The 27,973-nt window shown below is 45.2% G+C and overlaps 2 protein-coding genes and 1 non-coding gene across 3 annotated transcripts in view; 2 read left to right on the forward strand and 1 right to left on the reverse strand.

Moving 5' to 3' along the window:
- LOC122710417 (lysine-specific histone demethylase 1A) overlaps positions 1-22,188 on the forward strand; it is a 100,920-nt gene extending 78,732 nt beyond the window's left edge. The window contains exons 11-14 of the mRNA XM_043928257.1: positions 16,361-16,653; positions 18,352-18,564; positions 18,788-18,986; positions 19,786-22,188. Coding sequence (XP_043784192.1) covers positions 16,361-16,653; positions 18,352-18,564; positions 18,788-18,986; positions 19,786-19,970 — 890 coding nt within the window. The 3' untranslated portion in view covers positions 19,971-22,188. The remainder of the gene's footprint in view (positions 1-16,360; positions 16,654-18,351; positions 18,565-18,787; positions 18,987-19,785) is intronic.
- A 1,251-nt stretch (positions 22,189-23,439) lies between these two features.
- On the reverse strand, positions 23,440-23,590 carry LOC122710461. The gene has a single exon (XR_006345935.1). It is a non-coding gene; the product is annotated as a U1 spliceosomal RNA (small nuclear RNA).
- Positions 23,591-25,687: 2,097 nt separating this feature from the next.
- Positions 25,688-27,713, forward strand: LOC122710418 (trichohyalin-like). The gene is made up of 2 exons (XM_043928258.1): positions 25,688-25,955; positions 26,386-27,713. The coding sequence occupies exons 1-2, from the start codon at positions 25,688-25,690 to the stop codon at positions 27,711-27,713; spliced, it is 1,596 nt and encodes a 531-aa protein (XP_043784193.1).
- The last annotated feature ends 260 nt before the right edge of the window (positions 27,714-27,973 follow it).

Consider the following 27,973-nt stretch of genomic DNA (forward strand, 5'->3'; position numbering starts at 1 on the left):
GCGCTTCCTCCGTACAAACTTCTTCCCAAAACCACGAGTACATCGATTAATATTCCCCACCGCCTCTCGAACGAGAGCTTATGGTAGCGACTAATTTGATTAAAGTGGAGGCGCAGGCCGGTGGCTTATCGGGGCGGACTCGTGGGCGCCCAGGAGCGGCCAGGCCGGCCGATTCCACGGAAAACGGGTGGATAAGTTTCTGGCGAGCGTGGACAGTGAATTATGGGCGTTATTGTCCGCCCGCGAACAACAGGCCGCCTCATTACATGTGGGAATTATTGACGGCGGACCGCCTCGGTGGCTCTCTAAGTGCGGCTACGTGAGAGCCATCTTCCAAGCTCTCGACTTTAGCCTCCACTTTACCCTTGCTCCTCGCCTTCTGGCCTGCCTTCGAGGCTTCGTGCTTTCGATCCAACGCGTATAACGCGAACTTACAACGCGTGTCTTCTCTTTCTTTCCTTTTTTTTTCTTTTTCTACTCTTATCTTTATTTTTCGTTTTTTTTTTTTTTTCCTTTTTTATTCCAATCGCGCCGAGAAACGTCCCAGAACTTTCTCGTCGTTCGTTACGTGCTTCTTACTCTCGGCTTGCTTCTCTCTAGGAGGTTCTATAGTACATAAACGGGCTCCACTGTGCGAGAGAATATGGCCAATTTCAAGTTATTGACGATGTTCGAGGCTGGGATATATACCGCGCAGAGGAGTTGTTTTACGCGGAAGCGCCTGTGCCACGGAAGCATTCAATTAACTGTCTTACGCGTTTATGGAAGAAATCGTTGAAATAATGGAAGTTTCTTGTGATTTCGGGATTCATGGATAGATGGAACATCCGCTTTGAAACATCCAATACACTCGATACATTCGGATCGAAAATCGAAGGGGAGGATCATTCGATAATGAAACGATAAGAGAAATCTAAACGTACGGAAAATTATATTCCATCTTTGCACATTTTTGCTTGGAATTTTCTCCATCCGTTGTCCATCCATCCGTCCACGAATTCTTCTCGAGAAGTCTCGACAATCCAATTCTCGACTCCGTCCACGAAGCTATTCGAGATCAATCGTCGGAGCTTTCCAAGATCCCGAGATTCCTCCTCGACTCGAAGAGGACGTCCAAGGAATCGTTAACCACGGTTAATCCGTTCGTTCGATCGATTTCGTTGTCGAGCGAGACGGAAAGTTCAAAGATTCGGGCAAAGGCGGGGATAATTTTTAGAACCGAAAGGTCGATTTTCGATTCTCGACTTTCTAAACGAGAGAACGCTTGTAAACGAAGCGAGAAACGAAGGGATCGAGAGGAGATGGTTCTCGCGCGGATTTGCTTATTTCGTGAGAATTGCTCGCGGCTCTTTTCTTTTCTTTCTTTTTTTTTTTTTTAAAGCGACTGACACTAATTAATTCTCGAACGAGATACCGATCGTGGCCACAATGAACAGGAGAAAGTCGCCATTAACTGCCAGAAAAATGCCGTGCCGCTTGTTAAGAGTGTGGTACCACCGTATCGTTATAAAGCCCGATCGAAGATAACCTGATATATTAACGTATAGTGTAACCCCCTTTTTATCCGGTCGGCCGTTACGCGCGCGCGAGCCCTCAGTCTCCGGCAACGAGCGTGTAATACCGTGGGCCCTAACGGTTTATTAAAGAAACGTCGTCGTCGTTGTCGGTCGTTCCAGGCCGCTCGTAATTCGCGAGCACACGCTCCCTCGTGCAGCTATGTCGCGTGCACGTAATGCAGAACCGCGCGCTCGATCCGGGCCTAGGAGAAATTCCACGACTGCTTGTAACGGTCGATACTCGAACACGCTGCCGGTGACAGATACACCGGTGCGCGTCAATCCAAGATCGAGCTCCTTTTATAATGCCAATCCGGTATCGGGCTCTTGCTTCGCCCTCTTATATATATATATATATAGTCTCTATTATAGTTTTGTTAGTTGAAATTACAACGAGAATACATTTGGAATTCGGAGGAGAGACGTACTCGTGCTCGTAGTTTTCCTCGAGTCGAGGAAAGAGAGCGGCGACGGAAGAAGATTGCGCGGTTGTAAAGGGTTGTAAAGTATCGTTCGCTTAATCTCGGAGGAAATTCTTGGAACGTGGCGCGTGTGGGTTGAAGATTTATAAAGTCGGAATAGCCTGGAGACGTAAAACGTGAGAGCACAGTTTGTTGTATCCTAATATCAATAACCCTCCTCGAAGGCTTGGGATGGTTACCGTCTCGGAGTCTGAAACGAGTCTGTCCGGATTCATGGGGCAAACAGACGTTAATTCCTCGCGAAAATACAGTGATAGAGAGTGGAAACGAAACCGCCTCTCGCGCGTCGTTGCCACACGCTATTATCAACGAGAGATAGAGAGAGAGAGAGAGAGAGAGAGAGAGAGACGTAATCACGCTCTCGCGTTATCGCGTATCGCCTTTGCGAACGATTCGAACGAAACGAAATTTCTCTCTCTCTCTCTCTCTCTCTTTTCCCCTTTTACACGTGGAGAACAACGATCCACGGTGTTTCAATTGTTCCCAACCCGGCGTGTTATTCGATTCAATGCGCTGGACAAACACGTGGATCGATCGGGGTTGGTATCTGGCCGCAACGTCGATTCGGGAAAGTGCACGTTTCGTCGAAAAATCGGACGGAACAACGCGCCATTACCGGCCAACCACGATCATTTGCGACGGTTTAAAGCCGCGCATTACCACCAAAAGATCTCAATCGGGCCCCGATAATCCCGCGAATTCATCGGGGCCAACCAACGAGTCCCTATAAATTTCCGATCCCATAACGATCGTCTCCTTCTCTACTCTCTCCCTCCCCTCTCCTCCTCCTCCCCCGATCTTATCGGCCCTTCTCCGTATTTACGTAGGGCCGATACGCATCTCCCTCGTGTATCCCCCCATCCTGTCCCGTTTCGTGATCCATCCACGTCATCATCGATGCTACCTTTCGAAAATTCCATCGCCCACGCGATCCCGCGACAATTCTTCTTTCTTTCTTTCTTTTTCGGGCTACTGTTACGTATATTTTTTTTTCTTTTTTTCGTGGCAGAGACGACATTTCGACTGGACGGTGTCTTCTTGTTGATTCGAAAGCGATGAAACTCTTGGCGCCTTAATTTTAACAAAGATTCTTCACGAGCGCGATTATTTTGTGAATGGAAACAAAATATCGAATCGCGATCTTTCATTTATAACGAAACGATAGCAAAATACTAAATGCAAGATTTGAGAATTAAAATATCGACGATTAATTTGTAAGCAACCTATTTTTTTCCCCCCAAATTTCTCAAGTTTCTTTCGCAAAAGTCGAAAGGAAAGCGCGCATCCTCGATTACGAACTCGCCAAACCATCTAATCTCTACGCGATATTCGACCCTTTATCCACCGTTTTATCAAACAAACTCGGCAGGGACACCTCCCGCGAGGAATGGACTCTCTCACTCTCTTCTATCGATGAGAAGACACACAGAGGCAGCGCGTCTGTGCATCGTCGGTGGAAAGAGCGTGGGCCACGGCGTAATAAATTTCAACCGGTAAAAACGGCACGCTGGCTTACGAGAGATTGATGGAGCGACGCGCGAGGTGAGAGCGCGCGAGGGACCCGTAAGCGGCCTTTTGCTCACTGACAGTGATCATCAAAGCAGAAAAAGTTGCCACCCGGAAAGTTGGGGGCCTCGCAAGGACCGCCCTCGATTCGGTCTCCCTTCAGCCCGGTAATGACCCCGCCGGACCCGGTCGAAAAATAATTTCGACTCAATTACCGGTCCGCGATCAAACACGGACGCCCGATAGAACAGGCGCGGTGATCCTCTTCGATCGTGTCCAAGTTCATCTTCCTCGCGGCTCGTTACGCTGCGTGACTATCCTCTTCGGAGGAGGAGGAGGAGGAGGGTTTTGTTTCGGAGGCCGCTAAAAATGTTTCGTTGTTCGCCCTCTTTCGCGTGTTTAATGGCCACCATATGGAGAGATGGCCCGTTATTCACACAACGTTTTTTCCAGGGGCCAAAGGGTGGTTCCGATTCGAGTGATGTGACCGTCCGTTTGACGGGTAATTGGGGAACGCGTGTGCCACGAGGCGAAGTCATCCCCCCTTTTCGATTCCTGATCGATTGGTTATTTAACGCTGCCCGCGTCGAACTATTTGTCCGGCAAACTTGTTCGCGATTCCAGTTTCAAACGTTTGTCACTTGGATCGAGATGAAGAGAATAGCGAGCGAGAATTTCTCGTTGACGAGAATTTTTCGACCCTATGGGAATTTTTTGTTGGAAAAAAAGAATCGTTCCTTCTTCTCTTTCGTCGTTTAATTTTGAACGAAAGCAGGAATGAGAAGGAATGTAAGTTATTTGTTAATATAGCGCAGAGGCGTGGAAGACCTGCTGCGAACGCCAAACGCGTCAAAAAGATCGTATAATCAGGGACGAACCAATATTTTTCGACGGAGGGTTAAACGAGGAGCAAGAAGGCGATCCCTTACACCTTCTCGTATAACACACATTCTTTCCTCGACGCCCGCTGCGTTGCCTACCGGAAAAGAGAGGGGAAACGGCGTCCTCCATTCTTCGAAGCGAATCCTATATATCGGCGGAGTATTTTGCCATCCATCGCCGTTCGAATCGTATATAATGCGAACCATCAAAATGCGCTTAAACCAGGTCGAGTTATTACCACGGCAAATACGCGATACGGTTCACGAGGGCACGATGCCACACTGTAAATCACTCGCATATTCTCTCTCTCTCTCTCTTCGACACGCGTTGGGTGACTGTTTGTCCCATCCTTTCTCGTCCCATTAATATTTAGATTACCTCTTATCCATGTGATTCAAGATCCAGTGAGTCGAAACAGCATCGAAAATCCTTCAAGAATGTAATAAAGTAATCTTGAAAATTTTTCAGAGAGAAGAAACAAGAAAAGATACACAAGAAAAAAACTACGAAACGATAGAAATTAACGAAGCGCGAGGGAATTTATACTCGGGTCGGTTCGGAAATTGTTCGGGTGCGATCGGCTCGCGTCGGGTCGCTCGAGTTAGAAATTATATTCGGGTCGAGTCGGCTCGGTTCGACGGTAATCGGCTTCTCGATGGAAATACACACACTTAGTTCTTTCTAAACACTTTGAATCGACGGTCGTATTCGAGCTTCGTCTCAAAATATTATTTGGATTTTCTGGCAAAAATTTCACGAAATTCACGAAATATCTTCGATATCCCGACCCGATCCCGAAAAAACTTTCCAACTTGTATTATTTTTGGATTCTTGGACATCTTTGAATACATCAGCGATGGATACATAAGCGATCGAAAGAAACGGCGTAGATTCTGACGGATTATATTGACTCGTGAACGGGATGAATAAGCAACCGTTGGAAGTGTATCGAAGCCGTAAGATGACGATGCTTTACGATCGAAGATAACGCGCTGAAGACTATACGCCAATTTCAAACCGCGTTCTTTCCCCCCGGAGGGATTAATCGGGCCTCGTTTAAAACGTTGGCCGCAACGTTCTTCCATTTTTTAAATCCTCCCATGGCATCATCCCATAGCCGTCATCCCGGTTTCGAGGTGGTTCCACGCTCTCTCTCGCACGTACACGGATATACGTATCGACGTACACTTTGAAAAACAGTGTGTATACCTCGGTGTGTATACATTGGCGAGCCACTACCGTTCGCGTGCAGGTATAGGTAAGCACTCTAATTATCGAGATCTCACGTAAAACGAGTATGTAAACATAAATCGACAATCTTGTCGATCGAAGCAGGCGCGCGCGCGATCACTTAACTGCTGGCCAGGCGAACGAATTTTTCTTCCGGTGCGTAGACCGTGTCCTTGACGTCTTATTACGCCGATTAAAAACTCGCCAACCCTACCCTCCTCCTTGGACCACCCTTTTTCCTTTCTTCTCTCTCTCTCTTTCTTTTTTCATATTTTTCCTTCGACCGTCATTCTTTCTTTCTTTTCTCCTTCTTTTTTCCCTTGTATTTCGTAAGTTTTGTTGTTTGTTTTCACGGTCGAGATCTTTCTTTCGCCGCTTATTCCCCAACTTTTTTTCACTTTGTTGGGTTTTACCGCTGAAGGCGGTAGGTAGAGGGCAACAAAATTCCATACAGGAATCCTTCGTAATATCTTATTTTTCCTCATCCTCGTTATAGTCGTCCCCTTTTCATCTCCTTTATTCCGTTTTCTACCTTTATCGTTCGTCGATTATCTAATTTCTTTTAGCTTTATTTCCATCGTTTCTAAATAATTTTTGTTCCATATTCCTTTCTCGCAGAGATATGTCGAAATTTTTCCCTTTATTAATATCGATAAAAAACGAAATACGCAGCTGTTCCCTATCTTCGTTCAAATTCGAAAATTCGAAGTCTCGCTAACGGTTATTGCACAAAGCACAGGCGTTCTAGCAGTCGGTGCACCAGAAACCGATGGAACTCGAGATTATTAAGAGATTTGCATATCGCCGAATCGTATCTAGAAAAAAAAAGGAACGCGCGCTTTCCCACTTCCATTATCAAGCAGGTTGAGACACCTATCATTATCATTGTCGTGTCTTAGAGCCGGCTGACCCGGTTTATGACTCACGGCGAACGTAGAGAACGCGAATTGCGAAACGATTTCGATCGCGCGCACGAAATTCCGATATATCCGTGACGTGTCGTGGATGTTTCTCTCGTGATAATTTTTTTTTTTTTTTATAATTCAAGGATATCTCGAAGTAACACAGAACAATATCGAGAACCCTTCTATACCGTTCGAAGAAACGGAAATACTATAATTTGTATCCGAAGCCCGGGTATCTCGGGTCAAATTAACCCGCGGAAAAAATCGCAAATTCACAGACCACCATCAACCGAACGTTTCTTTGTGTTAGCCATATCCATCCCGGTGGAACACTCTTTACCGCGGTCGATTCATAATCGTTTCACGGGAAAGCAATTTCTCGGCCGAAAGGACGATCGTTTTCCTGGCCCCGAGGCAGGCCACGAGTTTGCCACGCACGCAGGGACGACGAAATGGAATTGAAAACGGATGGAATGGAGAAAATTCACGACTGTCGTTTCCAAAAATTATTCTCGTCGATACCACGCAAACGACTATACATTTCATCATTACTGGCGGCGAAACAATCTTAATAAGATATCCTTCGCAAGATACACTTCGGATATTCTCAGACGTGCACTTCTCCCGTGTGCCACTTTTACGAAACTCGCAAAAACTTTTATTTTCCCATCTACGAAAAGCACTGGTTAATCACTGGTAGCGAGGGTTTGTAATTACACTTGTAAATACGTAGCCGCATTTTTTCTCGAAGAATCATCCCGAGCGTGTATTCCGCGTGGATGTAATAGAGGAGAACGGTCGAAGGCAACCGAAGGTGGATGGATGCGAAAAGGAGCAAGACGAGGGTGTGATGGAAGGAGGGTGATGAGGATAGAGCGTTGCGTAGAGAAGGGGCAGAAGGGAAGAGGCGGAAACGTTGATGAGAGGAGCGTGGAGAGAGCGAGAAAGAGGGAGGACCGAAGGGAAACGGAATGGTGCGCGCACGCGAAAAAGGGCCTTGCGTAAATTGAAAGGGGGCACGGCTGTCTTGTTGTGTTTAAAAAGGCAATTTGCGGGCCTGAGATACGGCCTATATATTATGGCGCAACTGGTACGGGTGGTGGGAGATAGCTCGCCTCGATAGCGCCCTTTTGCTCTCTCCCTGGTATCCTCAGAGGGGAGAGAACGGGGACTTTCCATGGGCCTTACCGTGATCTCGTCGATGCTCGTATCCACTACTAGCGATGGACTCAACAACATCTCTCCTCTTGGAACTTGGACTGGTTAATTTCCTTCGATATCTCGATCATTACTTTCGATTTGCATTCGAAACAAATTGATTAGATTATGCGTCCTATCTATGCGTTTATTATATATAATCTTGAAACTTGACATAATTCGATATCGCTTATATTATTTAGAATCCTATAAAATTGCATCCATTTTAAAATAATTGTTCCCCTACTCCCTTTCAAATTTCAAATTTTTCCAATAGGTTCTTCTTTTAAATCGTAATATCCTTATTAAAGTTCTCGGAACAAAATTGTTCGAAGGGCCTTGCGAGTCCTTCGAATGCCCATCGCTAACCGTACCCCCTTTCGGCGTGCGCCCTGAAGTCCCCCGGTCCCGGTGGGGAGGGGCCCGCGCTCCCCACCGCCGACATCCGGCAAATGCATTTCTTGTGTAGCACGCTGCTCGTTTGCGGACGATACGATTTACTCTCGGTATATAGTCGTATTCAAATATCTTCTTGCTGCTCGCCGGACCCCTTTTGCCTTCCTTCCTTCCTTCCTTCCTTCCTTCCCTCTCTTGCCCCTCCTCTGCAACCGCGATCTCTCCTCGGTTTTGCGCGCGTAATCGACTCTCTCGATTTGCTCTCCAACGAACGACCGGCTAATTCCACGCAATACAGAATGAATCCGAAAGGCTAAGCTCGTTCGTTGGACGCGGTTTAATTATTGGCGGGCAGATCGAAGTTGCGAGCAACCTCGTTTGCGGCTACCTTTATCTCTCTTCTCTCTCTCTCTCTGTCTCTCTTACTCGTTCGCTCTCTTTCCAGTCGGAATCGATTTCAACGCGAAGCTTAATGTTACGGGTTTCGGAAAATTTGGGAGGAGAGGCACGATATTCGTTAATTTTGCGGTTCCATCGACGACCGGATGCCTCCCGTTTATTTCTCGCCGCGGCACGCTATTACGATTAGCTTTCAGTATTGTTAAAACGATTACACGAGCCACTTACGGGCGTAGAGAATCGTGGCTGGAAATTTTGGATAGCGCTTCGCTTGTTCAATGGGGGGGATACTTGTTCGATAGGATAGGAATGCGTGTTTACGCGGTTAATTAACGGCGAGTTAATGCACCGTTGCAATTTTCAGATTAATAATAGTAGTGGAATTGGAATATGGCCGCCCCCGCTTTTATGTCATTCCATTTAAATCGTAACACAGACAGTGTTAATCTCAATAATTACAATCATACTCTCTTAACATTAATTTATAACAGATTCATCTACGAATCTTATTTCATGTTTCCCTCCGATCCATCGATTTCCTGTTTTACCGGCCAACGCGAGAACATCCATTCATCCATTCGTTCACAGATGTCGTTTCGTGGACGTCCTCGAATGACAGTTACCCAAGAACCTCCCTCTCCCTCTCCCTCTCTCTCTCTCTCTCTCTCTACTCTCAATCGTGTCTACTAATTACACAACCAGCACCGGACACAGGCGCGATCTCGCTCTTCAACCGCGATCCATCCGCTCGTTTATTAATTCACGCTCGGGCGAAAAATCGCGGTTCCTTTCGCCGCGGAATTTTCCCTCGATCAACCGGAGGAAAGCTGGGTCGGCGCTAGGATATATATATACATAAAGCGCATCGGGATTACACACAAGCTCATTTGCACAGAATGCGTGACAATCGTAATAAATCGCGGCCACCGATATCGATCTCTCCTCTCCGCGGAGCGTTACTTACTAGCGCGATCTAGGAATCTCGGATTCCCTCGTATCTTTGGCCGGTTAGTTCGGGGAGGGGAGGGGGGCCAGGCCGATCATAAATTCCCCGCCAGCCTCCAATTAACTTTATCGCAATCTGAACAAATTATACGGAACGCTGCCGATGCTAAATTCACGGACGCTGTCGAAGGGACAAACGTAAGATAAACCCCGGCGCGGCAGAAAACGAGAACACCGAGAAACGAGATAACGTTTATTTTTCGCGGGGTTCTTCATCCTCGCTCCGTCCTTGCGATCTATTTCGCAAAGGGGGAGAGGGGTTGCTCTCCTGTTTCTCTTTTGTCATCGTAAGACAAGTATTCTTCCGTTGACTTGAAGGATCGTTTCACGGAACGTTTTAGAATCGTTTACCCCCCCCTCGTCGAAACGGTTTTCATTTCCGGGTGAAAAACTTGCCGACTTTTATTGTCCCGCTGATATTGGGTCATCGCGATGGTGGAAACATTGGTCTCCTCTGGTTTTAAACGGACGTAACTACTCTGATATTGAATTTNTTTTTTTTTTTTTTTTTTTTTTCTCCTTTCTTTCTTTCTTTGCGAGGAGCGTGATACAATTTCGTAGCGAAGGTGTTTCGAGGCGAGAGTGTTTATCCCGAGGTAGACGTTCTTTCTTTTAGTTATTGCGGATGTTTATGCAAATTGAAATTTTTCTGCCTTCTCTTCGCGTATCGTTTTATATTTAAATTCCCTCGTAAATGCATAAAAATCCTCGACCTCTTGGTTATCGCAATGCTACATCTAGTAGTAATTTTATACGATAATAAATCGACGTGTTTATGCGTGTTTATTCGTGGGGATGATCCACAATTGATTTTGAAAAGTTGAAAGCAACGGATCCCTTAATTTTAGAGAGGGTGAACAATCGACAGAAACGGAGCCCCTATTTTCTATACCTATTTTCATCCTCCGCCCCGGGATCGCTGGTAAATCGTTAATTTATCCACGTTTCCCTTGTTTATCCGTCAACATGGAGCATTAAATCGTTTAATCCGTGCCGCGTGGCCGGGAAATAAGGCGGTGTTTGTTTGCGCGAGCGTTAAAGCGAATCGGAGTTCATTCTCGATTGCGAGGCGGGTTCGAGAACGGAGCCGTCCTTGTTAACCACGGTACGCGAGCGTTAACGAGTAGCTCCTGGCGGAATTGCGCGACGCCCTGCGCCACGCCCGTGTATACTAATTTCCACCGGTATTCACCAACAACCCTCTCTCTCTCTCTCCCTCTCCCTCTCTCTCTCTCTCTCTCTCTCTCTCTCTCTCTCTCTCTCTCTCTCTCTCTCTGTGTGTGTATGTCGCGTGGCAAACACGGGAATATTTAATCTTCCAACAATGGAACGCAACCAAGCTGTTGCGATTCACCTAGCTTTTCCCATTTCCCGTCGCGTTGCTTCAACAGGTCTGTTTTTAGAAATGGTTTCGGATTGGGATGCTCGCTTCCTTCTCCTGTGGAAGGAAAATCTTCTCTTTGGAAGTAACTTCTCTTGATTTAGAGTATTGAACGAAGGGAAATCTGAATTTCAAGTTCTTTTTATGATGTAATAATAACAGTTAACTTTATCTTTTTCACGATTCTGATGCGCTGGAGCAAATTTAACGTACTAAAAAAAAAGGGAAGTTTTTCGTTTTTCTATCTCAAGGATCCTCTCCGCCAAAGGGATCGACATGAAACGATTCGATACCGTGGTAATAGGATCGGAGAAAGATCTCCCCAAAGTGTGAATCAATCTTCTTTTCCATATCGGTACGAAACGTATCCTTAGGTTAGACCAACCTGGCTATTTATTTATTAAATATTTGTTCGCGTTGGAAGCGAAGGAGTTGGACGAAGACCCAAATTGGCAAGGGTGGAAGTTCATCTTGGAGGATCCCGCGGGGGCGATTTCCGAAAATCAATGTTTACACGTCCAATGAGATTTTCTCGACACGTGTCAACATGTGTGTGATATACTTGAAAATATCTTGCCACGCGAAACGGGTGGTTAAACGAGAAAATCGTCCCTTTTCATCGCGATCGAAACGATCCCGGCGTGAAATTTTTTACATTGCGTAAAAATTCGTGGATAACACGGTTCCGGGTAAGGTTAATCTTTTACGAGGAGATCGCTTCATTATCACGCCATTAGCATAACTTTCCCTTCCTGTTGTTTCAGATCTTATCCTCGGATTTGTTAGAGTAATTTCGTGTTAGTCGTTGGGCCGGTGTTTAATTATCCCCCGCCCTACTCGTTAAAGCAATAGAACAGGCTTATCGAGGCTTTTATAATTAATTATAATATAACGATAATTAAGTCGAAATTCCATCATTGCACGGAACAACGGAGTCGTTATACGAAGAATAACGAACTCGATTACCTTATCCGTGGTATGCCTCGTAAAAAAAAAGACACGCCGGAAGAAAAAGTAGGAGAAGAAACGAATCTGTATCTATCTGAACGAAGCAAGAAACAATCCTCGAGGTTTTCTCGAAAATCGAGCAACACCGATCGCTCGATCTCGACTCGAACACCACGATCCCCTATTTCTCGAAAACGTTTCCCTTGGCGACGCGTGCACCACGAAAACGTTTCCCTTGGAGACGCGTGCACCACGAAAACGTTTCCCCACGAGCTTGATACGTCTCCACTGTGCACACCCGTTCACGTGGCGCGCGCAAAAACGCGGAGCTGTTCGTCGCCACGGTGCGATGAACTCGGCTGCTCAGCGCGGTACTCGGCGTTTCTCCTCTCGAGGCCGTTTCAGTATTTGACTGTTCGACCAAGAGGACGTCCCTTCTCCACCTGCTTCCTCCTCTCTCCTCCCTCCTCCCTGTCCGTCGTCCCCCTTACACGCGGAGTTACGCGATGCATCCTCTCTCTGTCCCACCCCCTCTCTTTGTCCCTCCGCTCCCGAGGCGCGTACCCTCGCCGTGTTGCGCTCCCGGCTGCACTTCGACTCCTGTCGAGACGACAGAACGCCATAAGCAACCAATTTAAATGTAAATTGAAAAGCAGCGCGGCATACAAATTGTTCGACTCGCCGTCAAAAAATACTGCGAGCAAAGATCAAACGGAAGACAAGACGCTGGAGAGAGGGTGGCAATGCTTGTAAAAGTGGAGAGAGAGAGAGAGAGAGAAAGAGCTTCTCTTTCGATATGGAAAAAGAGGGAAGAGAGAGAGAGAGAGGGAGGTCTTCTTCGTCTCGGTGAATCGTCACGGTGGCCACGGACTCAGACACCGCTGATAAATTCTTCGTTAAATATTTGCGTTCCTCGGCTGGTTCCTCGGATGGTCTCTCGGTGAACACCGTTCACCGGAAGTTACCGGTCCTTCCTTCCTTCCTTCCATCCATCCGTCCGTCCGTTCTGGCCAACTCCACGTCTCCCTTTAACGATGAATCTTCGTTACACTTTGCCAAGGGGAAAGTATTTCTTCGACTTTGCCAGGAAAGGTTTTTTTCGTGGTCATGATTCGAAACATTATACAGTCTGGTTTTGCTTTCGTTCTAATTTTTCCGAAAAATATAATTCTCCTTCGTTACGTATTTTTTTAAATTAAAATTGGTACTATTTTTGTACAACGTGATTTTGGGAAGGAGGGAGGAAAAAAAGAAAGAATAGAGGTCGTATAATATTTTATAAACGACGAGATCAAATGCCATTCCTCTCACGATTCCATCTCTCTATATTTTATAAAACTCAGATATAGAAAAATAACGAAGTAGAAGGAAAGAAAGAACGTATTCTTCCCTCTAATTTCTCATTGTCGTACTTTCGTACCACGTTTTCATTCGAGCACCATTCTTCGAAAAGTTTGAAGATGGCGTTCCACGCGTTCCACCCTTTTGTCCTCCGTCTTCCAAACCGTAGTCATTGTTATCAACTATCCGATGAATAATTGAAACCCGGTATTTAACGCTTCGCCCGTGGCCCCTTTTGTTCGATGATGCTCTCTTCTTCTCCCGGCTCTTATTTAAATTTCAATTAAAGTGTACTTCCTTGTAAACTCGAACCAATGGAGGGAAGCGCGCCTCGTCTCTCTCGTTCGCGGAGATCGAAATCACAGGTTTTTCAGCGGGGACGATTTTTAAAAATGGGGGAGGAGAAGGGAGGGAGGGAGAGACGGAAACGACGGCTCGGCAAATTTTTCATTGGCCGGTAGCGGAGTCTGTTCGCGGCCTGTTGAAAAATTCAGCGAGTTTGTCCACGAACGAGAGCCGGAAAAACGGCAATGGGACCGGGATTGAATGGGGGAGTTCCGGCTTGTTTTTTTTCTTGTTTTTTGTTTTTCTGCTTTTTTTGTTTTTTTTTTTTTTTTTATTTTTGCCAGATTTTTCAGAGATGATTCTCTGATGGAAGACAGAATGCGGTCTGCGTTACCAACGCAGCAAAACGCTTGTTCCGCCCGAAAGTAAACACACGAACGTGCAGTCGGAGTTACGGCAACAAACAATAATATAGAGGTACACCTAGCTTCTCGATTCGATGTTATTTCAGAAAACCGTGGAACCGGATATCTGTCTGGGTGTAAACGAGTTCGTTATTTCGTAATTAATAACGCGAGCGATATCCCTTTGATTGACCCAACCTGATTTTCGTTTTGCTATATCGTTCCGTATTAATTTCCCAGTTGGAAAAAAAAAAAGACAGGGGAGCAACGATAATTTCGTATTACTGTTATCGTATTATTTTATATCATTCAAACGTAATTAAAATATCTTGGAAGTAAAGGGTCGATATTGAAAAAAATAATCTTGGAACGAAATATTTGGAAAAAAAGAGAGGGACAATTAATTAATTGTACAACAGGTAATAAAGTATATAAGTTATTTCGTAATTAATAGGATAATAATCTCTTAAATATGATATCCATCTTTCGAATGTTCATGTTCATGTTCTTTCGAATTGACTGTCCGTTAAAAAAAAAAAAAAAAAAAAAAAAACAAGAAAACCAAAATACCATTCTTGTTTTCTTTTAACCGTTATCGTAGCTACAAATTTAATTAAATATCTTGGAGGGAAAAGAATCGTATCGAAAACAAGATATAAAGACGAGAACAATATAAATGAAAACGAATACCAAAACCGGATCGCTCCGTTCTCTCCGCGGATAATTTTCATCGACTCGGAACCGGCCTCCTCATTGCGAGGAATTAATTTCCAATTCCAACGAGAGAGAGAGAGAGAGAAAGAGAGAAACATACGAAACATCGAGATGGAAACGGAAAGAGAGGCGGGAGTGAAACACGGAGTAAACCAGGGGATCGACTTACCATAATTTTGGTAGCACCGGACCGTTCCCTTCAACCGACTGTTGAATATTCCCTCGCTTATTAGAAAGGGTTTCTGTAATCGACGCCAGACACGAGCGGGTGTACCTTTACCCGTGGCATCGGCGTACCAGCCAGTCCAGAATGGGATTCCAATTAAAATAATAACGAATCCGGCCTGCGCACTTTTTTCTTCGTCGTCGCAAATAATCGCGTCCTTCCGTCGCGCGACACCCCTCCTCCCCTCCATTTCTCTCTCTTGTACGTATGCGTGCATCGCGATCGAGAAGGCCTCTCCCTCTCCTTCCTCCTCCCCTTTCCCCGTGAACGGAGCCTAAGTCGAATTTAAATCGGTCGAATTAACGAAACGACGACGAGGCGACGATAAATTTCTAAAAGAACCCTACGCGTCGACGAGAAAAAAAAAAGAGAAAGAAATAATGGAAAGCGTGTGACGAAATTTCTCCTTCACCAGATTCCTTCCTCTCTCCTTTCGGTAACGGGATGAAACGGATTGATTCGACTTCGTTCGAATTAACGTATAATAATCGAAAGATGAACACTGGTTGGCTGGAGGGGCGCGATAAATTTAAATTTCTCCGGAATGGTGTGTATCCGCCTATATAGGGAGAGAGAGAGAGAGAGAGAGAGAAAGAGAGAGAGACAGGGACAGGTTGTTAGCACGCTGCCGGCCATCAACATAATTAACCCCCCTAAGTGGAGACGCCTGTGTATCATTATTAGTACATGCGCGGCGGATGTTACAGGGTTCGAATGTGCTTACGAGAATTTAGGACCGCGTCAGGTGTCCTGATTTGGCTAATGCGAAATATCCAATTAACCGGTAATGGAGCCTTTATCGCATCCGGTGGCATCGGTCCCGCGGAATTTCAACCCCGCCGCGAGATCCACGCCGCGAATTCGACACAGGAAAATATGTTTGCCATCGTTTCGTGATCCGCGTCCCGACAATTCGAGACGAGATTCGAAGATTTCGATTCTATTTTGATACATATAGAATATAGATATAGATTCAATTTCAAATGTAATTTGCGATCTGTAAAACACTTTTCGTTCCTCCTTCGTTATCCTTTCTATAAATTCGACGATATTATAGAATATGACACATTTGAATTGATAAAATAATAGAGCGCACAATTCTACGACAGGAATTCGAAATTAATCCGAATTTGGCGAATATGTATTATATAGAGAAAGAAACGTAATCGTATATCAATACGCGATGATACACGATTGCCCATTACACCGAGTACACATACAACATAACACGTCGAGAAACGAGGAAACGCGCGCACACATACCACTCTCCATCATGTCCCTCTATTATCACCCCAATCACAAGTCCTCCGAACATTACCATCCGCCCCATCTACCTATCATCCCGATCCCATCGAACCTCCATTACCTTCCCATTTGTCACCACCGCCTTAATCAACCACCTCTCATCGTCTCGTACTCGTCGTGTCTCCCATCCATCCTCCCTCTTTCTCTTCTTCGTCTTCTTCTTCTTCTTCTTCTTCTTCTTTTTTTCTTTTTTTCCAGTTCGCAACGGCTACTCGTGCGTACCTGTTGCTCTGTCCGAGGGCCTGGACATCCGGCTGAACACGGCGGCAAGGGCGGTCCGCTACGGGGTGAACGGGGTGGAGGTGTGGGCCGCACCCTCGCGCAGCCCCCACACAAATCACACGGTGTACAAGGCGGACGCGGTGCTGGTCACCCTTCCCCTCGGAGTGCTCAAGGCGTCCGCGCCGCCGTCCGCGGTCGCCTTCAATCCTCCGCTTCCGGACTGGAAGTCGCAGGCTATTCAGAGGCTCGGTTTCGGCAATTTAAATAAGGTAAGCCCTCCCCCCACCTTCATCCGTCCGGCCGCTGATTTATGCCCCCACGAGGCAGAGGACGACGATCGAAGTTGTCGGGCCCCGGGAATGAGATATATTGTGATCGGGCGGCGCTCTTTCGTCGCGAGCGGAACGGTGACGTGGCTCGTGTCGCTTCTTACGCCGGGACACGTTCCTTTTACGGGGCCTCCCGTGGTCGGTTTACGAGCCGGGCCCCCATCATCCCCCTCCTTCTCCTCCCCCTCCTCCTTCTTCTTCTCCACGGGAAATTAAAGGCTCATCGCGAGGCGAAACGGATCCAGCCGATAAAGCGCGGTCGAATAAATTCGCCACGATTTCGGTTCGCCGGTAATTTCGACGGAATCGATGTTTGGATGCCGTGGGAGAGAATGGGCCCGGGATCTTGCGGTTTAAAGGGCTTGTGGGGTGTACGCGGGTCGTCCGTACGCGGGGAGGAGAGGGCGTCGTTTCGAGTTTCGGTTAAATTGGACGTGGGTTTAACCGGTTGGCTGCCGTATGACGTCGCGTCACACCTCGTTCGATGCGCTGTGATGCGGGGTATAATACGCGTCCGCGCGGTTTATTCATTTCGTGGGACGGTTTATCTCGATTCGAGATAGACGCGAGAAGAAGATGGCCCCGTCGATCCGCGTGTATCGATTTATAGCCAGATTTCTAGCGGTTCGTTGAGAACCTTTTAACCCTTTGCTCTCTGGGATTGTTGCGGCAACTTGAACGGTGGCAATATTTTTTTTATGTTTGATTTTTTTAGAATATCGCTTCATAGGTTCCTAAGTTTTTTATGTATAATCTTATGAGGTGTAATCTTATCTTATGAGTAATTATCTTGTGGTAATTTTATGAGACCACCGAATGCGCGAATCTGAGGTCTGAAGTTGCTGGTTCGACCGAGCGAAACCTGAAGTGCAAAGGGTTAATAAGGTTGGCTCGATGCGAAGGGAAACACGTATATCGAAGATAGGATTTCTTTCAATTCGATTCATTGAAATTTGAAAAGTTTGTGAGTGAAAAATTTTTTGAGAAACTTGTAACTGTCCAATCAGCCAACAACGTGTCAAAGACGGTTATCGTCGTACGAGTGTGGGCGTAAATATAGCGAACAATGAGACGTCGAGGATCCGTTTCCTTTTTTCGAGCGCGACACGAAGTCAATTGGGTTGAAATTCGGGGGGATCTCCGTCGGGAATACAGGCCCTGAATTTTGTAATTCTCTTAAACGATGGCGAGCACTCTGTAAAGAGAATGATTCATGGGGACGAGGGAACGGAGATAAACGTTTACGTGAGCAACCCTTAAACCGCAGGATTTGCCGGAACCAACGGGTATATAATATTTTCTCCAAACAAGCTTACGAGCATCCACTGCAATCTCCCCAACGTTTCGCGTTGTAGAACAGAAAATTATATCCTGTATAATTGAAAGTCCGGAGTTTGAACCTTGTTTGAGATTTTCCCCAAATTAGAATCCTTAAAATCCACTTTTCGCGTCGTCCAAGATTCTAATATCTCGTAGAAACTTTCTCCATCATCCCCTCGCCCATCGTCCAATTGGAAACTCTCGTCCACCGAAAACTCGACCGGTTGGTTCGTTCGAATGGCGCACCTCGGTCGAGAATAATCGGTGGACGAGGGCCGCTAGGGCAAGGAAGTAATTCCCGGGAATCCGTCACGTCAGGTGGTGCTGTGCTTCGAACGGATCTTCTGGGATCCGACCGCCAATTTGTTTGGCCACGTGGGGAGCACAACCGCGTCGCGTGGTGAGCTCTTCCTCTTCTGGAACCTTTACAAGGCGCCGGTGTTATTGGCCCTGGTCGCTGGAGAGGCTGCCTGCGTCATGGAGAATGTCAGCGACGACGTGATCGTTGGACGTTGCATAGCCGTCTTGAAGGTAAATTTTTATTAAATCGATCGTTTCTTTTTCTCTTCTCTTTTTTTTCTCTCCGTAACAAATTTATGGAAAAACGAGCGGAACGAATGCGCGAAAATTCATTGATCTTAGATTAGATCGATCGATCGACGTCGAAAGAATAATTGTTTAGAAAAGTGTCGATCGTTCGTTCTGATCTGTATACGGGATTGCACGAATAATACATCGTGTTTTTTTTTTCAAGGGTATTTTTGGAAACCAAGTGGTTCCACAGCCGCGCGAGAGTGTAGTGACGAGATGGCGAGCGGATCCATGGGCGAGAGGCTCGTACAGCTTCGTCGCGGTCGGCAGTTCCGGTAGCGATTACGATCTTTTGGCCGCCCCAGTCGCGCCCCCTGCCACCCCTGGCGCACCGCCGCCGCAACCCAGGGTTTTCTTCGCAGGTAAATATTTAGCCTCCGCGATATTTTTATCGGCTACCTCTTTCTCGCTCCTTTTCCTCGAAGAAACGGACGAAAGTGGAGTCTGTCGGCTGACAAAGGGAGCGCACGTGAATCGTATCTTTTTGAAGGCGGCCGGGGCTGTGCTTTTCTCACCAATCCCTTTCATCCTCAATAGTACCCTTTCGAAATTGGATTTCACGGTTTCGTGATAGATTTAAGACAAGTTGTTTAAGAATTCTATCGCAAACAAAAAATGATAGCACGTGCTGTGATTTTCAATGTTTCTCGAGATTAAGATGCAATTCGTTCAAATTTCATGTATCATCCTTTCTTATCTGTAAATCCAGATAAATTTTTTGCAATGGTGAATCCAAATTTGGTCGCAAAAATCACCTTATCGAGTTACGCTTAGCGTTCATAAAAGCACCGCATCGGAAAAGCTTACTCCAGAAACACAGAGAAATCATATATACGGTACATTTTCTAAAAAAGCATCTCCTTCTCGACTCTTTTACCAACCTCTCGACCTCCTTTTAACAAACCTCCTTGTCAAAACAAAATTGCCTTTCCATTTATATCCTCGCTCATATCTCGGTCCCCTAAAATCGACCAAGGTCGCCATCTTCGAACAGCCGACCCGAGGAGAAGAAAGACGAGGGGATAGAGGAGGGGTGTGTTTCGCTCAAAACGGGATAACCTCGTCCCTCATTTTTTTTTTCTCTCTTCTCTTTTATTCATTTATTTACCTTCTTCCCCCGTTTCTTCTTTAACGCGGTCGCGGACCGATCTGTGCTTTCAGGAGAGCACACCATACGAAATTACCCGGCTACCGTGCACGGCGCATTTCTCAGCGGACTACGCGAGGGTGGACGGATCGCGGATCAACTCTGCGGAAGCCCTTACGCGCCACCGACGATGCCCGCTTCCGGCCCAGCGCCCACCGCCATTCCAACCGCGACCACCGGATCCACGACCACGCCTTAGCGTCCTGCCGCGGAATCCTTGGCCTTCGATCGATAAAAAAATGAAACAAGAAAAAGAAAAAAAAAAAAAGCGTTACAATATCATCATACGATTCAATCGATCATCATCGTCATTCTATTATTATTATTCTCGCTTAGACGACGCGAAAGAAAGTACGAAAGGTAGCTGGAATTTTTCGTCTTCGAAAATTAAAGAGGATCGTTTGTTATACATATATATGTGTATATATATGTATTTTTTTTTTTTTTTTTTTTTCACTCTTTCGAAGAGCATAAAGATTCCAGATACCATTCTCGAAGCTCGTTTATCGTGTTTTTTCGATTGTAATTGTATGGAGGTTCGATCGAGCCAATAGCACGTATACGAGCGCGATTACTTACGATTACTATTAGTTAGGGAAATCTGTCCGCGAATAACCATTTCCTCCTAACGTATATAATAACGTTATATTGGACGATCGACGTTTGATTCGTCCTGGTTCGATCCATCGGTTTTCTGGTTGATTGATCACCTATTATCACGGGAATATAATTGAAACGCGATCGTAATTGAGAATGGGAGGAGGAGGAGGAGGAGGTGGAGGATTGGCGAAGCGGATCGATTGTTAAGTGTATCGACGTGACGTTTTCGAGCGATTCGAGATTTTCGTCGATTTCGTCGATTCTTGGACGACCTCCTTGAACGGAGAGATCGTATTTATTTTTCAGATATATTGCCCGCAGCGTGAGATAAAATAAAGTAGAAGAGTCGAGGACTGAAGAAAGATGATCGATCCGAGAACTCGAGAATCGTGTCACGATTAACGCACGTCGATTCATTTACATACACACAGATACATACATATACACACATACACGTCGCTACGATCCTCGATATTCTTATTTCCGCTTCTCTTTCGTATTTATTCCGAAGAGGAGGGGAAAAAAAAAAAAAAAGAAAGAAATCATAGATTCGTATCGAACGAGAGGATCGTAGCCGTCTTAGAGATAGAGAGTCGATTCATGATAAGAAAGATTCGTGCCTTTTGCTACTACGTTCCATCACGTACATTACACTGTTTAGTCTGTATCATATCGTAGAAATCGTTTCACTGTACGTTTAACATACTCTCTCTCTTTCTCTCTCTCTTTGTCTCTCTATACAATTGTCCTTTCTTCCTTCTCTCTCTCTCTCTCTCTCTCTCTTTTTTTTTTTACTCGCTTCGACACGCTTTCATAGTCACACGCATTTATCCCAAATCTTCCTTTCCTTACGTATATTATGCTTCCTCGAGATTTCTCGATCTCGACCATTAGCTACCTTCCATCACTTCTTATCTTCAATTAATCGATTATCGATTATGTTATTATATTTTAGCATTAACGGAAAAAAAACCAGAGCATGCATTTTCGCAACGAGAACAAAAAAAAGAAAAAGAAAAAAAAGAAAGAAAAAAATGTCCGACGAGGAATGAAACCGTTCTTTTCGCGCATTAACGCGTACAATTGCCGAACAAACCCACATCTCAACCTCAACAACAACGAACACCCGATCTATATATCGCTCTATTTGATCGATTCAACGCTCAAATCGCGCCTTTAAGCCGCAAATACTTTTCCAATGGAGGGATACACCGAAATAATCCACGTAGCCCGCGAGAGAATATCCGTTACGGAGGATGATGACTCCGTTCAAGCCTGATTTCATCGTCCTCGAGTCACGAATTCGATCGGTGACCGATTATCGATTATCAATTAAGGGGAACGGAATTCGAGGAATTTGCCATCGACGTTAAAACCGACTCCGGAGGAATCGAATCGCGTCAAGCGCACATATACACACATACACACATATACATACACGTATCGTTTTAAACTTGTCTCTCTCTCTCTCTCTCGTGGACGATATAAAACGGAAATAATCTCGTAAAGAGAGAAAAAAAAAAAAAAAGGAAAAAAGAAAAAAGAAAAAAAGAACCGTCTCACTGTATACTTGGCCGAGTTAACGATGTGCAAAAATTTCTGTATAATAAGTTATAAGATATAACGCGTGCGCGATGTCAGTTAGATGTGTTTTTCGTCCCACCGCAACACCATGTGCGCAATACCATGTACGTATATAAATCTGTAAAGACTAATCGATGAATCGATCGTTGATCGATTCTTAAGCAATGCCGCTTATATTTGTCTTGATTAAAGGCAGAGAGTTGTTACGACACCAACGACAGTTTGTGAAGAAACCCGTTTCGTGTTTCATTCGTGGCGATTTCATTTCACCGCCGATTGTAATGGCCCTTGGATGGCTCGACGAATGCGCAGATGGCAAATCGGTAGTCGCTCAGTCACCGTTTTCGATGGCGTACGATTACGAGGTCGGACAACGATCGAACCGAGCTCGATTCTATCCGTATAAACGGGCGGAGCGAGCGGAACGCCGCGTAGCATTGTCTGCTCTAGGATCCGCTCTTGTTCGCTCGACCCTCGAGCGATTCTCCACCGTTGTCCGAGGGACACTTGGGGGGTTACGTTAAGCTGTGCGCAATAAGAAATGTCAATGTCTCAAGAGAGGATTCCTGGCCTGTTCCGCGTCGAAAACTAGGTGAGTTGGACGACGCGTGAAGCAGCGCGCCACTCGTCTCCTTTTTCACCAGGCGAAAACTTCTCATCCGGCCTCTTCCATCCGGCGAACCGCGGCTCGTACCCTTTCAACGGCCTGCCTCCGCGCCCCCTCTGTAGAGACACGTACGTACGCCGGAAACCGCGGCTTTTCAATCCAAGCCTGTCGTGGCGAGGCAGTCGGTGCGGCGGAGAGTTTAAAGAAGGCCTCGTCGAAGGCGTGTTGGAGGAGAAGTGGGTCGCGTGTTTTTCGCTCGATCTCGGGAGTGAAAGGGAGTGAGATTCGATGACGGCGGATGGAGGAGGTTTGAGAATTCTGAACGACGACGACGACGACGACGACGAGGTTTTCGTGGAGATGATTGGCGGTGGTTGTTGGCGAAAGGAGGATGAAAGGAGATGAACTGGGTCTATGGATCTTTTCACTTGTGATCCAGTCTCGCGCTGCGAAGTGGGAAATTAATAATCGGGAATGCTTGGTGGTTTTTATATCGTATAATTTTACTCACCAGTATTTCTTTTCTTATTATTATTATTATTATTATTATTATTATTATTATTATTATCTTATTATTATTATTATTATTATTATTAATTATTAAACGATCCGATTTTTAAGAAGGTAGATTTTTTTAAGCAAAAAATAGGAAATCGATGAAAATCGATGATCGGTATAATTTCGAATCGTGAAGGATGCTTTTTGAGATTTTTTTTTTGACCGAAATTTTTCCCCGTAAGTGTACAAAATTCGATGAAATTTTAAAGTGAAATGTTGTTATATCCGTTTATTTTTTTTTTTTTTTTTTTTTTTTTTTTTTTTTGGGTTTTTTTTCGACTAAAAGAATTCTAGAGCGGATTTCGTTGGAAGATTATGCATGGGGTTTGCGTTTAACGCAAGAACCCCACACTATCAAAAATTTAACGCACAAATACTCATGTTAGGAGTACTTACAGGCTTCAGCTTGTGGCCTCATGCCTGGGGGAACCACCTCGTTGATCATGGTATCCCCTACGCCAGGTTAGTATTGTGAGCAACGGTTTCCGGCCCCGTGATTAGCACTCCCGTTATCGTACTCACTTTCGAGAAATCGGCAGAAACGAAACTCCATCCATCGGATATCGCTACGAACTAATTTTTGATAATTGAATAACGAATCCGTTATCCGTGATTACAAGGTGGCCGAGAAAGATATACCGTATATACCTGGCGAAGTTTAAATTATTATTATTATTATTATTATTATTTCTTTTTTTTTTAGCTGAATTTTTGTTGCTTTATTGTAATTCTAAAAAAAAAATTTGCGAATTAAATTTGCGAATTTGTTCGTTATTATTTCGTTATATTTGGAAATGTATAATAATAATAATGGAATGTATAATTTAAAATATGAAAATATTTTATGGATATTTTGTGAAGTTATTTTAAGTAAATTGCAAAAAAGATTTTTTTTTTTTTTTCCATTTTCGAAACAAACAAGGATCGTTTATTACGAAAATGATTTAAATTATATATGGGCAACCATTAAAATTCTAATTGAATTTAATTTCAATTACAGAATTAATATATAAATTTCTCGATTGAGAAATTGCACGATATCGATCGATCCGCTAACGTACTAACGCGTAATTTTATTTTTTTTATTCTTTACTCGATCGACCGTTACCGTTAATGCTCTATCGTTTTTTTTTTCCCCCCCTTTTTTTTTTTTTTTTTTTTCTTTTTTCTTCCAACTTCCAAAAAATGGTTTCTTACGGAAACCAAGTCTAGAAATTGGAACGAGAGATCGAGTCGAACGAAATCAATCCATCCGAACGAATCGAATTGATTTAAACGAATCGTCGAATTCCAATTCGCTCATCGTCCAAGACAATCCCTCTTTTCGACGATCGTTCAACAATCGTTTCGTTTGAAATTTGAGCGAAATTTCCACAGGAAAGTGCAAATACGCGTGGAAAATCATTCGTACGGCTGCGACGCGTTCGAACGAGGCGAGGAGCGTGTAATTCTCGAATCGACGCGTGCAACCCTCTCCCTCCCCGTCTGCCGACGAAATTTCCTGCCTAAATCGGGGATATTGTGAGCTTGATTACTTCGATATAGATATTGCGTTACAGTCATGGCTGGGGGCGTGTAATCGAACTACACGGAGTCTCGTAAACTCGATGAACTTGAAAGACGAACCCGCCGCCGAAGTCCTGAACTTCTGACGGGGTGCAATGTTAGCACTTTGCCATCGAGTTCCATCCGCCCCTCTCCCTCGCGAAACATCGTTGCTCCTGCCTTCTATTCCACGATTTCCCCGGATAATTGATTTTCACCGTGCAAGCGTGCTCGAGGATCATCGACCGAGTGCACCCTTTAAAATTTCCTCGACCGTCGAGTTTTTCATCCTTGCTTTTGTCAATCCAAACGCTGGATGGAAAAATTAAAACTTTCGCCTCTCCGTTGGAACAAGAAGAAAAAAAAAAGAAATGTCTCTAAGTTAAACACACAATTGAGTAAAGAAGTTCACGTTAATTTGTAATCACAAACATTTTCAACTATAACGTTACCATACCAAAAAAATAAAGATCCTCCCCTGAGATTAAGTTAATCCCTTGTAATGATCCATCTGCCTATTTTTAAAGAAGAAAAAATTCGCCGTCGTAAAGAGGAAATGGAAGAAGAAAGGGGAGAGAAGTAGAATCACGGGCAACGGGGGAACACGAAACATTTGGCAGGCACGCGAGAAAAACGACCAGCCCCATTGATAGCCCATTAATTCCCAGTAATGATCCAATTACCGCGCCAGAGACGGCCCTTTCGAACACCTATTCGCCGCCTTGGAGCGTGTTCGTGCGCATCAGTCACGTTCCAGGGCATTGAGCAAGATCCAAGTGTACCCGGCCTAACCGAACCGTAACCAGACCGCAGTTGCAAATCAACCCCCTCCACCTCCTCCAAATATTCCTCCCTTCAAATATTAATTCAATAGGAGGCGGTCGTCGTGGTAACGACGTAAACACCGTTACCATATCCGTCGATCGTCCGTCCATCCGTCGAGGTCAAGAGAGATATCGGTGGTAGTCGAGGACGAAACGAAATTTCTAACCCTCTCTATCCAACCGTGAAGGAGGGAAATCATGAGTTTCTTCAAGTTGGAGGAGGTGCAATGCGGCCCCCTCAAGCCGAGGAAACGCAACGCGGTTGCCGTCGGCAGCCCGAACGTGTGGTGGGGATACAGATTGCGCGAGAGGACCGGTTGCAAGAAGATCCCTATACCCGAAACGTACGAGAACTTCGAGGAGGAGAAGAGGAGGGACTATGAGCACGTGACGAAGATCATGGAGTTCGAGAAACACTCGAACTGGAGGATCAGGAGGAAGGGTATCAGGCAGCACGTTCAGCAAGGTACTAGCGAGGAATGTATGGGGTGTTGGTCGTCAGGACACGCGGCGAAGTAAGAGGTGCGTGCGTAGAATTGCGTTTGATCGAAGTTTTCAAGTTTGTGTAATTTCGTGTAGGAAATTTAGGAATCGAATTTTGGGGAATTTTTTTTTTCTTTCATCTTTTTTTAAGGAAAGAGAAAAGTGGATAAATAAAGTTAGATTATTCGAAATGGAGTGTAATTTGGCGAAATTTTAAATTGAATTCTAAAACTAAATTCTAGACTATGTCGCGCGATTTTATCTCAAATTATTTTCCCGCTTTCACAGAAATTTCAATAAAATAAAACTTTTAAATAAAAGAAAAGGAAACACGTTATCTCGATAGATTCGTTCTCAATTAGAATCGGATTGGAAATGCGTATGTAATCGGTCAACAAGTGGTAATTCCTCAGGGCTGATATCTCACGAAGACATGGTGAACGTACGTCGGGAAAAATTGCGAGAGATACTGTTGAAGGAAGAGATGGGGTTGATCCACGAGGTGATAGACCAGGCTCAGCACGGTGACGACGCAAGAATGGACGATATGCGGCGCACAATAGAAGAGATACACAAAGAAGAGGAGGAACAACGGTTGGCCCTGTTGGCCCAGAAAAAGATGCAGCAATATGTGATAGGGAGCGCGTTATTCCGGGAGGAATTGTCGAAGAGGGCTGTAATCGAAGCGAAACAAATCAATCTCGTCCAAATGACGGAGAACGAAGTTAAGAGGCAGGCCGAGAAGGAATTGGATAATTTCTGGCACCAGATGATGCTGAAAGAGGTGGAGGCGAAGAAGCAGAGGGATGTAGAGGAAACGAAGAGGCGTTGCCTCGTCCAAGAGAACGACACCCAAATTTTGATGAATCAAATGGCAGGGAAATTGGCTTTGGAGGAGGAGAGGAAGCGGATACGGCAGGAGGACGTTGAGCACATGGAACGTTTATGCGAGGCGGTTCGCAAGGAGGAGCTGGACAAGGCGGAGAGAGATCGCCAGAAGAAGGAAGAGTTGAAGAACGATCTGCTGGAACAGATTCGGCTGGCCAAGACGAGGTTGACGGAGGAGGATCGCCACGAGAAAGAGATGGACCGGTTGAGAGGGGTTATCACCGCCGAGGAATTGGCGAGGGAGGAGGCCGCCATCGTGGAGACCACCGCGGCTTTCCGTAGCGAGTTGTTGGCTTATTTCGAATATTTGGAAAATTTGAAGAAACAGGAGGAGAGGAGGAACTTGGAGATTGACCGGCTGGTGGAACAATCCCTGAAGGAGGCCGCAGCCAAGCGCGACGAAGCGGTGAAGAGGTACAAGGAGGTTAGGAAGAAGCTTCTGCAGGATGTGATAGAGGGTCGGGAGCAACAGTTGAGGATAAAATGCGAAAAGAAGAAGAGGGAGGAGGAGGATCGTTTGTTGGAGAAGGAGATGTTGGAAAAGGAGATAGAAATGGAAGCCAAGTTGACCGCCAACGCGAAGAAGGAAGAGAGGGAGAGGATGTTGTGCTACAAGAAGGAACTGGTGGAGCAATGGAAATTGAAAGACGAGACGCGGCGTAAAGAAATCGAGGAAGGGAAGAAGATGTATGTGGATGAGTTGAAACGTCAAAATGACGAGTATAATAAAATAATGGACGTTCCGCAAGTTACCGCCCCGCATCCGTTTAAGATTTTGTTGAAGGAGTGCGCGACTCGTCATGCCGCGGAGAAAGAGGGGAAATGTACCTGTCCTCCTCTGTTAGACGAGTAAAAATCACACGATTTGTATCTCACGATTTCAATTTTAACGATCGAACGTATTCTGTTCGTTTATTACAAAGTGATGTATTTATACACACACATATATATATATATATATACTTGCTGTTTTAAAATACGAATTTTCCCGCTCCGAGAGGATCCACGATCCACGCCGAGATCTATACAGTTCCGTTTGAACTATTCGCGCCATCTGTGCCAACGTACGAAAACTTTCTCTATCGTTAAGGTAGAATTCTGTTTCTCGTTCAT

Source organism: Apis laboriosa, unplaced genomic scaffold (assembly GCF_014066325.1).
Source record: "Apis laboriosa isolate Shangri-la unplaced genomic scaffold, ASM1406632v1 scaffold14686_cov152, whole genome shotgun sequence".
Classification (NCBI taxonomy): domain Eukaryota; kingdom Metazoa; phylum Arthropoda; class Insecta; order Hymenoptera; family Apidae; genus Apis; species Apis laboriosa.

What these genes read in the sequence shown, in the direction of transcription:
- LOC122710418 (XM_043928258.1), top strand. Translation starts at nt 25,688, where the DNA reads ATGAGTTTCTTCAAGTTGGAGGAGGTGCAATGCGGCCCCCTCAAGCCG. An exon ending in CAGGCAGCACGTTCAGCAAG is followed by an intron (nt 25,956 to 26,385) that starts GTACTAGCGAGG and finishes GTAATTCCTCAG; the next exon opens with GGCTGATATCTCACGAAGAC.